Raw genomic sequence first — 16,588 nt, 5'->3', positions numbered from 1 at the left:
AACACGTGAAGCTCTGGGCTTGTTACATTGATTGGGGGAAAGCTCCGCCAATTCATCATTTCTTGCTGTCTTTCTCAGGTTTGGTTTGCTCTTTCTTTTTTGTATCATCATTCCTTTTGGGAAAGGTAGTCCTACAGCAAAAGACTGGCAAGCAGTGTGTAATACAGGTTTGGGGCAAGAAAAGGTGCTACTCATTTTAGACACGCAGACACATGTAGAAGGGACAGAGACTGGAGCCCTCCCAATCCCATACCACCCTCCGAGGCAGGACTGGCTCTGGTGAGAACCCTGGTAGACCTCCTACCCCAAGTTGAGGGGTCGCCATTGTTTCTTGACTGGGTCAGGTTCCTGACCCTGTCACATTCGCTTTGGAGGCGAACTGAAGAAACCCTGGCTATTGTTATATATATATATATATATCTTCGACACTGCATGCACCTCCCCTGTCTCTCCACACGGGACCTATGAGAAGGTCTGCGCCGCGGTAGAGTTCCCTTTAGCAGAGCCAAAACTGTTGATTTTGCCCTTACCTTGCCCTCTTTTTGACCGGCAGGATTTCAATTACTGTGGGTGAAAGGGAAGGGGTGTTTCTTAGCCTGCCTTCCAAAATGATGGGAACAGATCAAAGTGGCATACAGACAGTTTATTGATCATATTTCTTGCATAGTCACATTTTTCTAATTTTCACTAAATAATAATACATATGTCTGATTATGGCACATCAAAAGCAATGTTTACGTGAAGGGTTTATAAGACAAGAGGGTAGATGCAGAGGGGTTTCTTTTGTCAATGTTGTTTTGTTTGAATATTAGTTTTTTTTTGCTGTATTTTGACAAGAATGCAATAATCCTCTGTACAGGATATCTTGATTCTCCTATTCTTAAATAATTCATTTATTCTTTTAAACAGATTAGCCCTGCCATTGCTAATTTTGTGACAGACAAACTTGGGAAGAAGTTTGTGGAGCCGCCACCCTTTGATTTGTCAAAAAGCTATTTAGATTCTAATGCTACAATTCCACTCATCTTTGTGCTTTCTCCTGGAGCTGATCCCATGGCCAGTAAGTTATCAGAATTGACATGCATATGTCTTAAATTATTTTAGATTCAAATCTATGCCTACATTTTCATTACTGCCCATGTTTTCTGTGATTACTGGTTTTGCTACTGTATACCATGGTCCTTTTCATTGCTCATAATAAACATCATTCATAATGTTCCTGCCCTATACTTTTTTCAGTGAAGTCTTTTTCGGCTTCCATTAGCATTTTGTGTTTGCTCGTGGAATGCCTCTGATGATTGTTCAGCTGCAGATAATCACGTTTCACCCCTCACAGGGGTGTCACCAGGAATTAGTATAAAATAGCAGCTATGTGTAATTATTGGTAGTGTTAAGGATTTCTAGTGCAAAATGAGGACAACATCAGGGTGTCCTGCTATGCTCTGTCGGCTGCTGCCAGCTGCAGAGAGATTGGGCAGGAAGCTGAACCCCATCCCCATTAGGGGAAGCTTGGCAGACAGAAACAGCAGTGATAGTGTTCAAGGTGAAATATAAAAATAGCAAATACAAAGACAAACAATCCCTGTTTATGGACAACAGTGCACAACGAATACAGAAATAAAGCTGTAAATGGTCCGAAAGAAAGGAATGTGAAAAAATAAAAAATGTTGAGAGAGATCTTGTGGGCCAAGACCATGAATCGGAGGGATGAATAGCTTTTCGCATGCAGCAAGTTGTGACACCACATGCAGGCCATCATAAAGCTATCACACTCATATGGCACAGAGTTATACACCATGAAGAAGTTTCCTCAACCTTCTGAAAGCATTCAGAGGCATGTTATAAGGGAATACATACATGAGAATGTATCCTTTTCTGTACCTAGATCTTGAAAGGTATTTGGTATTTGTGCAGTGATGATCATGAAAAACCTTTTAATAGTGTAATATACGTAATAGTAGTTGTAGGACATCAATTCATGGTGGTATTTTAAGGTGACACATATTTGACAATAGGATGACGGTAAATCAAGCAATAAAAGGCAGATTGACAAACCGCATCCTGAAACATATCGTTCGATGTAGCTTCCATTAATTCTTTGATAGTATGATGTGCTGCGGGTTGTATATTCTGTAAATTGATAGTTTTATCCGGGTCCCCCTGTATTAAACCGGGTTCCCCCATTTATTTTACAAAAGTGCTTGGCAGCAGCTGCACATGAGCACATATGCTTGATGAGCCATATTTACTTCTAGCAATAACGATGAAGGTTTATTTTATTGATGTGAGCAGTTGTAAATGAGAATGCATATTAAACGTACAGTGATATTGACACAATATGAGTAATATAATATTCACACGAATTAGAAAGCCGTGTGAAGACTACAAGCAGCCGTCTTTGGGCCAATCTATCCCAGGAAACAGATACTTGTCGACTATAGGAGCAGCACACAAAGAGGGAGCTTCAAGGACCCCATTTATTTTTAACGTTCCCTTTGAAAGTTTCTTAATGTATTGGCACCTGGGTGTTGTGGCCTGTTGTATCAGTTGCTAAGGACATCAGGAAATAATATGGCTATAATGTTGCTGCTATTAGTGGTATAAACTAAGTAGGCAAGATTCATAAGCTTCCTGTCCTACTTTAAACATTTGCAATGTGAAAAGTATGGAATCATGTTTTAGAAGGCATGTTTATTTGCAAAGAAAGTAATGCCTAAGGTAGTGTTGATGGCTGCATCATAGATGACTGTTACTTGTGGTTTACAGAGCGGGGAAGGTATTTGTTAGAGAGAACTGTTAAGGTAAGATCTTTGTTACATGGAAGCGCGTGTTACACATTAAAGCACTATAGTAAATATAAGGTTGTTCAGGGTAAAAATGTTAGTGCTATAAAAATGTAATTTTTCCTAAAATACCACCTATCCTACCAACAGAGGAAAGTAGATGAATACTAATAAAAACAATATTCTTCTTCAATTTCTTTTGCAAGGTTTGCTCAAATTCGCTAATGACAAACATATGACTGGAGATAAGTTTCAGGCCATCTCCCTGGGTCAGGGACAAGGGCCAATTGCTGCAAAGATGATCACAGAGGGGATGTCTGGAGGCACCTGGGTGTGTCTCCAAAATTGCCATCTTGCTGTTTCCTGGATGCCAACACTGGAGAAAATTTGTGAAGACCTCAACCCAGAAATGTGTCACGGTGACTTCAGACTCTGGCTGACCAGTTATCCATCCCCTAAGGTACAAAAGAATAATTGGCTTAGAAACAATTACATATTTTATCAGATATTGCTTTGTTTTATAGATCTTGTTTTTATTGAAAACGAAACCATCATGATTAAACAGTGCCTAAATATAAGTAATGCTATTCTTGTTTACAAGTTGTCTCCCACAGCTGCTGGCTCCTCATGTCCATTTCTGCAGCATAAGAGAAAGTAGTTTTTACCTGCACTCCTTTCGGGGTTGTGGGTTGCTTAAGATATTGTGTTTCACAGTATGCTTGGTTCAATCATGTCAAAATACAACAGCACAAGGTAGAGAAAAAGTAAATCAGTAAATCAGCAGCAACCAAGAATTATCACAAAATACAACTTTTATTAATAATTGTTAAAAAACATCATAAAAAACATACAGATGTTAAAACCTAGTAAAAATAAAGTGCAAGTGACACAATAATCACAATCAAATTGTAACAATTCGTCTCTCGTCATTCAGTGGACTAGGTACACAACTCTTATTGACACATTAATGTAGTATATACAGGAGGAAGAAATATTGGTCAATGACGACCTAAATACATAAACCAGTATATCTAATCCCTGGTAGTATGCCTCGACATGTTTCAGTTCCTGTGATTTCTTGAGAACTTTCGTCAGGAGGAAGTATTTTGATCCGTCACTTTCTTATTAGCATTCACTGCCGCACTTCAAAATTCTAAAAGTGCTTAACCAAAGGGAAGTTGCTGCTGGAAAACATTTAAAACACTCTGTAAATCTATCAATTAAATACAGGGCCGAAACAGAATAAATCTGCATAGGCAGGGTCATCAGAGAAACAAATACATCTAATACCTAGCCTTTAGGGTTTTGGAGTAGTACAGGGGAAGGCTGGACAATGTTCCGTCTTCAAGCACAAAGAGCACCCATTGCAGATACAAATTCTGTGGAGATACATGCACATCATATCAGGACCTACTCATTAGAAACTACACAAGCTGACTGTCAGTTATGAGTCCACATTCACATCTATACTCAAACAAGTTAAAAAAAATGATAAAGAGAAACAGAACAGCAAACAAATGCCCCCCCCACATATTTCGCCTCAAATTACATGTAACTCGTAGGAGAAACAGACCCCTAAATACAGTGGTCGAAGTATACGAAAAGAAGTAGTGGAGCTATGTTTCCTGCTGGTCTGCCCCACTCTCCACAAACCCCATATCTGCGCCCCCTCCCACACACATTCCAAACCCCCAAACAAACACACCTATTATTTAAGGGAATGTTCAGTGCAGTGCACTGAAGTGCAAGCTTCAACTTCTTCCTACACTTTTATTTTAAAACGAAACCGTTCCGGAACGGTTTCTTTTTAAAATAAAAGTATAGGAACAGTGAAACTGAAAAATAAAAAGTATAGGAGCACCGCTCCCGACCGCTCCCGCCCACTTCGATCTCTGCCTAAATACCCTGATGACTCGGGTTATAGGCGAAAAGAACAACAGGATGAGGAGACTTAAAATGTCTCTTACCTCGAGGTGAAAGCCAGGGGCGCCAGAAGAAATACAGATCTGGTCTTGGCGAAAAATGCAGACAGAACGTGATCCTTTTCACTATTCTCCATACAATTTAGAGAGAATCAAAGTGGAGGATGACTTCCAATACAGGGAAAAGGCAGTGGAGAAGGGAAAGTTTCAGAGAACACACAAGTGCACTAAATGTACACAAACGAAATATGGACACACTCAGGCTGACTGGTTGCCAAATGGCAACAAATGGCTAATTTTTCAACAAAAGGCTAATTCACAACCCTAGACCAACTAATAATGAACTAAATCGAAAAACTCTATAGTGAGGTGTAACGCGTGTTAGTGCTTACCTACGCTCGCGTTAGTCAAGTACGTGTCTAGCGCGTCCCGCGGTCTGCAAGGATAGTGCTCCAACAGATTTAGTATTTGAAGGGAGAGAAAGGGCGGGTCCTCAAGCCCGTAGCCAACAAAACGTGGCGCCAAAAGGAACGCGTCTGCAATTAAAATAATTAATCCCAGCGGTGTACGGGAGGAGCAGAGCAGCATGATTCGCCATAATAGAATAGTCCCCTTAGGGGAAGGACGAGTCCTTTGTTAGTGTCTATAGGTGGGTTAGGTCTGCTGTTAGAAAACCTTTAGCCATTGAGTAATGGTCCCCACAGGTGATCAACGAGTCCTTTGTTAGTATCCATGAAACTGGCCAGGTCCGTTACTGATGCGCTCAGGCCCCTAGTGGTGAGGAAGCATATTACACAGTAAACAGTGGAAAACCTACTATTAACAGGATACAGATACATTTCTAAGGTTATTTAATTTTATGCCACTCACTTGCATCATTAAGCCCATAGAGATCACTACGGGTTTGGAAGATGAGCTGTTGTTCTTTTTGTAAAAGTTTAGAATTTTGAACTGGTAAGGTATCAGCTCTAACCACCAACAATACTGTCCAAGTGAAACTTTCAAAATTGTGGGCTTTATCAATTAAGTGTTTTACCATGGGTGCCTGGAGAGTTTTATTCTTAATGCAACTTTTATGTTAATTAATTCAAACTTTGATTTTACGATTGGTCTTACCAATATAATGGAGACCACAAGTGCATGTAACCATGTATACTACATGGTCCGTGTTGCAATTAGAAAAAGATTTCTGGGTCCAGATTAAATCACGGCCTATGTTGACTTCATGAGATTTAGATGTAGTTTTACATGCCACACATTGTCCACAAGGATAGTGACCTGTGATGTGAGGAAGGCCCCATTGACTCGTAATGCTGGTCTTAGGTACAGAAGGATTCCGAAATCTACTTTGGCTGACTCGATTGCCTTTAGAGGTGGATTTGGTAAATGCAAAAAGGGGGATATCCAGATCAGATCTAGTAGTTTTAAGCACCTTCCACTGTTTAGAGATAATCTTGCGAATGGCTAAACTGGGATTAGTGAAAGTGTTTACACACACTATTCTATCTCCCAGATTCTTTTTGGGTTTATCCTCCAATAAAGCTGATCTGTTGTTATTAAAGGCGCGTTTGGCTGCTTTTTTAATGAGTCTCTTGGGGTAACCTCTGTTCAAGAGTTTAGCTTTTAGATGTTGAGCTTCTTGTTCATAGGACTCTCTGCTAGAACTGTTACGTTTTAACCTGAGAAATTGCCCAAAGGGTAAATTATCTCTCAGATGTTTGATATGATGTGACTTATAGTGTAGAAGCGAGTTCTTATCAGTCTATTTATGAAAGGGCCTAACTCTAATTTTGCCATTTTCATGGTATCGGGTTAAGTCGAGAAAGTTAATTGCCTCTTGTTCAGTAGTCAAAGTAAATTGAAGGTGTCTATTGAGACTGTTCAGCCAATTCAAAAAAACAAGAGCCGTTTCGCGTGTGCCTTCCCATATCACGAGCACATCGTCGATGTAGCGTGACCAGGCTTTGATGTTATTACTAAAAGGATTAACCGAAAAAACAAACTGTTCCTCGAAAAATTCAACATATAGGTTTGCCAGGCTGGGGGCCATAGTGGCCCCCATAGCGGTACCCTCTATTTGTTGGTAAAAACACGCCTGCAAACTCAAAAAAGTTTTTATTGAGAGCTAAAGAGATACACCACATTATGAAAGACGTGAGCACTCGGTCAGCATCTAATCGGAGTTCTTCAATTTTCTCCAAAGTCTCTTGTTGTGGAATATTAGTGTATAAAGACACTATATCCAGAGTCAGCATCAATTGAGTTTCTTGGTTAAAGTCCATATCTTCAAACTTGTTGATAACATCTTTAGTGTCTTTTAAATAGGATTTCATCAACGATACATACCCTTTAAGGTAGTGATCGGCAAAGATGGAGAGGGGTTCGAGAATTGAATTTATACCCGCCACGATCGGCCTACCCGGGGGATTCACAACAGTTTTATGGATCTTAGGGAGGCAATAAAAACAGGGGGTACTAGGATTTTTATTGCTCAAAAAGTCACTTTCTTGGGAGTTAATCAATTCTCTTTCTTTAGCTTTCGAGACTTTTAGTTCAATGAGGTAGGCAAGTTCTGGGGTAGGGTCCCCACTGAGTTTTTTATAGTAAGTCTCATTCAAAAGTTGTCGATTACATTCGTTGACGTAATCTATCCGATTCAAAACTACTATTCCTCCTCCCTTATCAGCTTTCTTAATTATAATGAAATCATTAGTGGCCAAGTTATCCAAGGCTATGGACTCCTGTTGAGAAAGATTTTGAAATGCTCTGGTATTGGTATATTCAAGTTTGGCAACCTCAGCCAAAACTCGCTTTTCAAACGCCAAGGATTCTGGGGAGTAAGAATGGGCCGGGGGATAGAAGGCCGAAGGTGGACAGAGGCCGGTATGGTTCGTCATGCTATTAGAAGCAACTACATTAGATGGAATAGCAAAGAATTCCTTAATGTGAATTTTGCGCATTAACTTGTGAAAATCCGTACGAAACTTGAATGAATTATGCGTCTTGGTAATTACAAAACCCAGGCCTTTTTCTAGGACGGATCGTTCATTATTAGTTAGAACATAGTTCGACAAATTAACTAGAAGCGATTCCCGCTCCGTGTTTGTTTGTGGTTGTCGTTCCAGGTGCCCCTGGAGGGGCCTTGGTATAAAAAAGGCCTCTGGGAGTTGTTCCGGTTTCCTCGTGCGGGTCTGAAGTTAGCCTCTGCCTCTTTTGGATGGTCCATTAGAGCTTCCTGTAGTGAGATCGTCTGGGTCATTAGTGCTGCTATCATTGCTGCTACTATAAGATGTAGCACGAAACCGGACTCTTCTAGATCGGTTGTTCTGAATAGGATATTGAGAGGCTGAAGTTTGGTACCCTTCTTTGGTGTATGGAAAAGCTCTCTCATGAGAAAGTCTCGCTAGATCTTTCTTAAGTCTGGAGATACGGTCTAGAGTATTCGTTTCCTTGAAATCTTTCATCTCTTTTTCGATCTCTTCTATTCTTTTTTTGTATACATCAAGGGAAGTCCATTTTTTGATATCTTCTTCAATTTTTTTAAGGTCAATTTCTATTTTTGCAGCAGTCTCTTTAGCGGTATCAATGATAAGGATTAACCAATCCCTACCACATCGATTGGATATGTAGCTCCATTGGAGTTTGAATTTAGGGTTGTCAAGAAACAGCCTAGGCTCATTTGGAACTATCAGCCCTTGTGGTAAAGATTTATCCTTTAAGTATTCGAGCATAATTGCTCCGTGCAGTTCAGTACGGATGAGCCATTTTTTTAATTGAATTACTTCATCCCATTCAGTGCTTTTATCATTATTTTCTCCCAAAGTACTGCTGTTAATAATCGAAATAGCATTCATGAGGGCAGAAGCATAATTATCACTATACATATCTGTCATATTGATGAACAAAAAAGAAGGGAAAAGATTAAATAAAAAATCAAAAATAATAGACAGTGAACGGTAAGTATTTTACAATATAGAGCAGCTACACTAGTAATAAGTAGGGTTAGGATAGAGAACGCAGACTCAAAAGGCAGGACAGCTTGGGTTTCTAAACCCTTTTAAAGTTTCCTGTGACACAGCTGCCACTATAAACATAATATATTAGGAGGAAACCCTTCAAAAAACAATTACTTCCTAGGGTAGTAAAAGAAACCTCTACCTTCAAGAAGGGATAATAGAGACAAAATACAACAGCACAAGGTAGAGAAAAAGTAAATCAGTAAATTAGCAGCAACCAAGAATTATCACAAAATACCTGTGTTCATAAGGAGTTTACTTAGATAACATTGATTTATCTAACTGTTTGTTGTTTGTAGATTGCTAAGTAGTATATACTCCAAAGTGCTGTATGCAAAATCAAAGCCAGCAGAATGACACAGATGCTGCTCTGTTTGTCTAGAACCAGCATTTGAGATTGCATTCTGAAAAACCTTAACGGGGCGTCTTTACATATGTTGTAGATTTATTGCATCTTTTTTAGGCTCACATGCTTAATATTTATCCCAGCTCTAGTCAAGGGAGTCCTTGGTGAGCACACAGCAGTGTATAGCTAGACAGAACACGTTTGTAGCTTATCCTACCATTATGTTAAGCCCCCAACTCAGGCCATTGCGAATTGCAGGGTGCAAAAAAACCTAGTATTTGGAGCCACCAATTGGCACATTTTTTTTCCCAGCTCATAGGTTGAGGGAGTCCAAATAGGGCTCAGCATCCAGTTCTGTTAATTTCCTCATCAACTTTTCTTTTTTTTAAATTAAGATTTATTTAAGATTTCCAACATTCACCAACCTGCCACCATCCAGAAGCTTTTGCATACAATGCCCATCGGCGCCAGCCAGCGTAGTCGGTTTTGTTGGATCCGAGGGAGTTCTTGAGAGGTTGGCTTCTCCTGGTTTAGGTGTTTGTCAGTGTGGCCATTGGAGCTTTCTTTCTGTTTCAGGGTTTAACTATTCTGCCCTCATTTAGTGCTCTGTAGTGACAAAGGGTGTAGAATATTTTCATATTGCATTTGCAACGAGGACACAGATTATTTGTGTTAGTCGTCTGGAGTCTTCTAAAGATGCTCACTGATAAGAAAGGGAGGATCATTTCCCAACAATTCTCTCTTGCTCGGAAGGTACATAAAATGAAAATCATAGTGCTTCTGAAGGTTATGGCAGTCCGAAATTGTAACCATTTAATTGTAAAAGTCATGGCTGCCTCTTCACAGAACATTCCAGAGAAATGTGACACATAAGGACAAGACTTGCACTGTTACCGAGAGTTCAACTGCACTTACGCAAGAAAGAAATTGGATGCACCAGAAAGCAGTATTGGAATCTTTGATGCCAGTAGCTTCAACAGTGCCAGTAAGAAAAGAGCATGCAGTGTCGGTACCATTCATTCTGTAGTCACAGGTGATGTCGAGACAAGAGATACTGGAGAAAGTTCCACAGACAAAGACTGCAGTGATGTTTGGTGCTCTAACGTTGGATAAAACAGTAGAGTAAACGAGCAGCAAAAATGATGGTTTTACAGATGAAAACATTGCATCATTTGGAGCCCCACCCCAAAAAAAAAGATTTACTGGGCAGAAAAGACACTTTTGTGGTATCTGATGACTCGAAGTGGTGTTTTTTCCACAAATATTTTCTCATCTATCACCTTCAAAGAGTACTCCTAAACAGCAACCACTTCATGATTTCAGAGATGAGTTGAGGGATGTTTTGTACAGTAGATTGCCACTTACAAAAAACAAAGGGATGTGCTATCTGTTGATGAAGCTGTGTTACAATTTTCACCCCCTTATAAGAGACCAAAGTACTTTAATGAAAAGGAACATGAAAAAGAGGAAATGAACATCCCTACAGATGAGTAGAGTTTAGAGTATTTCAACCTGTGAAGGGTTAAGGAGGCACCATGTTACAACCGTATACTTCCCTGTTTGATGATTTCACACAGTTTATTCAAGTGGTTAGAAGAGCGACCAAAGCCGTAGATCAGCAGGGACTCAACAAAAGGGTACAGACCTCCAAAACAGACTGTTCTTGCCATTGGGGCTGTACCAAGGCCCCCTGGAACAGATTTGGACAATGTACTGTCTGTGCCGCTATCATGATTCCGTGGCAGGCCCAGGCAGAGAAAAGGGGTGGAGCTTAACCTGCTTTTTGCCATCTCAGGCAATTGTAAAACCTCCCAGGTTAGGAAGACGGGGCAAGATCGGTCAGAGCGATCCAATATCAACGAGGGAGAGCATAAAGAGGGCTAGAGGAACCAGGAAATGATGGGCTGTTCGGATGAGGTCGGAGGAGGTTCCAGACCAAGAGACCAGCACGAGAAAGGAATGAGAAGTGTAATATGAAAGTGCTTTTTGGAGCAAGTGAGGTATTGGTTAGTGAATGCAATGTTACTGCAATGTGAGAATATGTGAGAGAGTGTGGCTAGGAAAAAGTGCATGCATTGTATGTAAAGAGTTTGTGTGAGTGAAAGGAGGGTGTCTGAGTAGAGTAGAGTGGAGTGGGAGTATTAGTCTGGAGGAGAGAGTAGTAGAGTGGAGGGAGGGAGTAGTTGTAGTGTGGAGGAGGGAAAACTAGTGTGGATCAGGCAGTAGCAGTAGTGGAGGGGAGGAGTTGTAGAGTAGTGGAGGAAGTAGTAGAATCAAAGGGTGGAGGCGAGTCCTAGGGAGGAGTAAGAGACATTGGTGGGAAGGAAGCGGAGATGGAAGCGAATAGCGAGAGTTGAGGATGGTGGGGTTGGAGCAGGAGAACATCATTTCATGAGAGGGAAAGGAAATAGGTGGGCATGGCAGAAAAGAGACTTAAGTCAAAACCTTTGTCTATAGGGCAAAATCCGATACCTTTTAGAACACTAAACACTAGATAGTGTAGGGGCAGTTATGAAGTCCCAGAGGAGGTTTAGATAGAGAAAGCACACTCCCTTTAGGTCCTCACTTTCACTGTATGACAGAAGGGGGTAAATAAGCAGCATCTACTAATCCGGGACTAGGGATGCCTGGATTAGGGAGGAGGTGGTTTTTGAAATGAGAGAGCGAGAAACAGCCGTAGGGTTTATAAAATTCTTAAGAAAAACATGTGAACCATCTCAGAGCATTGTAGCATTCTTTGAGCCCTCTGGGACATCACTTGCCCAGTGGCACGGACCATGCATCATTACGGTGGTCATTAGTGACTTAAATTACGGGATACAGCAAATGGACGAACAGAAGTCTCCCCACGTCTATGGGCCTCATTACAACTGTACTGGACCGGCACAGTACGACTCTGCGGGTCGGTGCTGTCCCGCCCACCAGGGTCAGACATGGCCCTCGGAACGGCACCCGCCCGCAGAGTTTCACGGAAGCACCGTTATTAATGGTGCCGGTGCTACCGTGGTTCCCATTCCCATTGACTCCTATGGGACTCAAATGGGAATGGGGATTTACAGTTTACCGGCGCCTGACTTCCCGGAATGCCGGGGTTGTAATCCACCTGGTGTTACCGGCAAGCCAGGCGCCGGTAAATCTAGCAAGACTGGCGGGAACCCGACGGTAGCACCGGCAGGGTTACCGCCAGACTTGTAATGAGGCCCTATGATGTAAACTATTTGAAGTGATAGAAGGATTTGAAGGATGAGCCACAACCCAGGAAATGATTACGGAAGTAGTATGGCTGTACCAGTCCCACAATGTATGAGACTTTATGGACCATTTCCCAGGCATGTTTTCTGAAAAAGTAGGGCGAGTGAAGGATTTATTGCACCACATCCATACATCACCATTAGTCTATACGACTCTTAGCTTCCAGCTTACTCTTAGCACGACGACAGGTGGTGAACCAGGGAATCCAGAAGATTAGTTATTTTTGCTCTGTTGTACAATCTTTGGTCTTGTCGCATATTTATGGAGACAAAACAATTTTGATTGGGGTCTCAGAATTAACCTTAAGAACCACATCCAACAGTCAATACTATTTGTGGATCACACATTTGGTTATGTAGCACTTCAATTAGGTCATCCTGCCTATCTTGCAGAAAAAAATTAATTTAATAGGTAGAAATGAAAATTCGCAAAACAGAGATAGGCTCATTTTGATCATTCAAAAAGTTAAGAAAGCAAAGAACGAGAGAAAGGCCTTTTTCCAGTTTTTTTTTATTAGTCTAACCATTGTTATTCACACTGCTGACACTTTGTAACAATTTAGGAAACAATTCAAAATTTATATATTTCTTAAGCGTTGATTAGCTTTCTAAAACTAAAAGTCTTGTGGCCTGACTCACAGCAGCATTTCACAATGGCGCACTCCCATAGGAAAACGCTCTGTGAATCAGACCCTTAATGTTATCTTTTGGTTATGTTCTGATTTTATTATAAACTGCATATTAAAGTTTGTGTAAATGTAGTGTAAAGTGATCTGTAAATCATATTGTTGATTTGTTTCACACTTCAGAAGTGCCATAAATGAATGCTAGAGTTATGGGTAAATGAACCCTCTCATCACCACTGGGCCCCTTTGATCGTGTAAGTTGTGAAGCCATAGAAACGTTGGTGTTTGTATTTTGCCTTATAAAAAGTAAGCAAAATCTCCCACTTCGACACCTTTCCGATGCCGCGGATTGATGAGATGATTTGGAGAATCAGTAAATCTCCCGTTACCCTCAGCTTGATCAAAGGGTGCTAGCAAATACCTTTAGATCTAGAAGATAAGAAAAAAACTGCACCATCTATGCTAGATTGACTTATTACATTTACTGCAATACCTTTTGTTCTACATGAAGTGCCAGCTAGATTCCAAAGACTGATGGATCATGCATTACTACTCCACCAGGCCTACACAGGATCCAACTCGGACGATATTATCCTCCAAAGCCGAACTTGAAACAAACACATGCAGCACTTGTCAATTTCCCTTTGCCCCCCATGAAGAAACACAGAGGGTGCTCCATATAATTGGGGGAGGGATATGTGAGGAACTCAATGAGGAGAAGCTCGGGAATGAGAGTGAAGGTACTCTGGGAGTCGAGGTGTGTCTCTGGCTCTGCAATGCTGGCTCAAAATGATGTACCTCAGAGCATTGGCCCATCCCTATCCATTTTTATGACACATCACTGCGTTATCAGCAGCCAACTCCATGGACCCCGAGTTTCAGCCTATAGAGAGAATCATGTTATGTTATGTTAAGTTGATTTATACTGCACACTGCTACCACCTAGGGGCACTCTCCAGGCGCTCATGTGGCTCTGCAAGAAAAGAGGGCGGGGTGTGTTAGTGAGGATAGGCTAGGTTCAGGACCAGTAGAAACTGCCATCTGTGTGCGTTGTCTTGCGTGTGGGAGTTGTTGATTGTCCCGTCTTGTTGTAACCGTAGGAGTAAGACTCAGTGCCTCAGTTGTGTGCAAATGTTTATGTTGGGTGTGTAGATTGTATGTGGTTAGAGTGGTAGTACGGTCAAGCACACTGGTTATTTGTATCCATAAAGCGGGGTTCGGTGTTGCGGGGCGTCTGTTAGGTGTTTGATGGAGTTGTGTTGGTGTGTGTGGGTTGTGGATGGATTTATAGATTAACTGCACTGGTATGTTCTTTCTAGGTTTATGTCAAGAGTCTATGGAAGTTAGTTGAGTGCAAGAATTAAATTAATGCTTGGTGTGTCTATGTGTAGTGCCCTCCTTGATTACGCCGCTGTAATCTGTGATCACGTCCCTTAGTGCGTTTCTTTCAGTCCTCTATGCTTTGCTGCCGTTGTCCCTTTGTGCTTGTCATTGGCCGTTGAATAACCATGTTTATCAGTCATTTCCTGAATGTGAGAGGGTCTTGTTTGGTTCTGATTTCTTTGGGCATTGTGTTTTTTAGGTAAGCAATTAAGCGTGAGAATGCTGTTACTCCGAATGTCCTCTTTTCATATTGTTTTGTCTCTGTTTGTAGGTTGTCGCTTGATCTTAGGTCCCTTCTTAACTGGTTGCAGCTGATCTTGGCCCGGAGGAGTTTGGCTCCTTGTCTGTGTAAGGATTTTTGGGCAATGCAAAGGGCATTGAATTTGATGCGTTTTGGTAACCAATGTAGCCTTGTCAGAGCTGGAGTGATGTGGTCTCTTCTGTTTAATGTTAGGAGAATCCTAGCTGCAGTGTTTTGGACGCATTGATATTTTTTGCTGAGTCTTTCCGGCATTCCTAGGTGGTCGATTCTTGTTACTATCAGGGATATGATTGAGAGGTTTCTGTGTGGAAAAGAGAGGTATGGGAGCAGCCTCCTGAGGGATCTCATGAGATAGAAACACTTTTTTGTGATTGCGTTGACTTGTGGTTCCAGGGATAGTCCGTTGTCCATGAGTATTCCTAGGTTATTTACCAATTAGAAGTTTCCGGTTGGTTCCCGTGCCTGGCGGCCAGTCCAGTTGTGGGTTGGTTGTGTTGCTTTATGGGGGTGAGAACATTATTTCCGTTTTGGCTAAGTTAAATTTGAGGTTATTCATTGTAATCCAGTTGTAGATGTCTGTGAGAAATCTACAACTGGACGATAACGATGAGGCTCTTGTTTGGTTCCTGAGTGGTGATCATCTTCACAATCAGTTGTGTGTCGTCTGCGTAGTTGTAGGCAGTCACTCTGTGGGTTCAAATGATTTTCATCAATGGGGACATGTAGATGTTGAAGAGTAGGGGGAGAGGCTGGATCCCTGTGGAACTCTGCAGGAAATGTTTTTGGTGTTTGAGGTGAAAGGTGGTAGGTAGGTTCTTTCGGTTTGATTTGTGTGGAAGTAGGTAAGCCATCTTAGGGCTGATTCTTGTATGCCACATTCCAACAGTCTTTTTTATTAGTGTTGCATGTCTAATTGTGTCAAATGACGCAGATATGTCCGGTAGTATGATTGTGTGCCATTGGCTGCATTTATTTTTAGGTCCTCCCATATCATAGGAGTGCCAATTCCGTTTGTCTCATTGGTCTGAAGGTAACTTGTGAGTGGTCGAGTATTCCGTTTGTTACAACGTATTTAAGTAGGAATTTGTGTACATGGTTCTCCAGAATCTTCGCCGGGTAGGGCAGGTGGGAAACAACAAAGACAGCTCACAAGACAATGTTTGCAGGGCACTGTGAGGGGCTAATTTCCAACAGTTCATACCAGACCGGGGTGATGTGCACCAGCTTGGTTTGCAGGACACTCCACAAGTCCACAAGTCAGTCCCATGCAGTCCTAGGAGAGCTTGCCAAAATGTGAACTCTCAAACAAATATAAACCCTTTAAGTGGACTTAGTATGTATGTACAAGTCTTGAAAAGCAGAGGTTTTTTTGTCCTTGAAAGAACTATCTACATCTAACTACAGTACCCAGTTTGGAGGTCAGGTGTGCTGAAAGTGCTGTGTGGGCTTTCAATAAATTGTAGGTGACTGCACGATGCAAAACTTCAATTTTGTTTCATTGTACAGGAATGTGGGTAGAAAGGACAAAACATTTAAATTTGATGTCACTGGTTTAAATTAAGAGTGCACCAATATCGACCTCAAGTAACTAACATACTCATTTTCTTGCGTTGCTGTATTACATTTATTTTCTAACTCTTTATAAACAGGTTTATATTTTATCATTATTGTTATTTATTATTGGTTGAGATAATTTGCCATGTCATCCAATTTAAGAAGCACAAGCAAGAGTAGAATGTTGCTTTCTAAATGATTGTGAACATGTTTCCTCTAGTTTCCAGTTACCATTCTGCAGAACGGAGTAAAGATGACAAATGAACCGCCTACAGGTCTGAGACTGAACCTGCTCCAGTCATACATCAGTGACCCCATCTCTGACCCCGAATTCTTCGAAGCATGCCCTGGAAAAGAACAGGTACATGTTGTCTGTTATGCAGATGTTGGCATCTTAGTATTTGTTCACATTTGGTATATAGTGTAGTCTTTATCTAAAAATCAA

At 41.2% G+C, this 16,588-nt stretch overlaps 1 protein-coding gene across 1 annotated transcript in view; it reads left to right on the top strand.

The window, feature by feature from the left end:
• The window catches only part of DNAH12 (dynein axonemal heavy chain 12), a 3,791,933-nt gene that overhangs the window by 3,273,028 nt on the left and 502,317 nt on the right, over positions 1-16,588 (top strand). Inside the window, exons 63-65 of the mRNA XM_069643677.1 lie at positions 910-1,060; positions 2,990-3,243; positions 16,364-16,504. Coding sequence (XP_069499778.1) covers positions 910-1,060; positions 2,990-3,243; positions 16,364-16,504 — 546 coding nt within the window. The remainder of the gene's footprint in view (positions 1-909; positions 1,061-2,989; positions 3,244-16,363; positions 16,505-16,588) is intronic.

The sequence above is a fragment of the Ambystoma mexicanum genome, chromosome 2p (genome assembly GCF_040938575.1).
Source record: "Ambystoma mexicanum isolate Mex_15411 chromosome 2p, UKY_AmexF1_1, whole genome shotgun sequence".
NCBI classification, from domain to species: domain Eukaryota; kingdom Metazoa; phylum Chordata; class Amphibia; order Caudata; family Ambystomatidae; genus Ambystoma; species Ambystoma mexicanum.
Note: the sequence above shows the minus strand (reverse complement) of the source record. Positions and strands in the feature narration are given on the sequence as shown.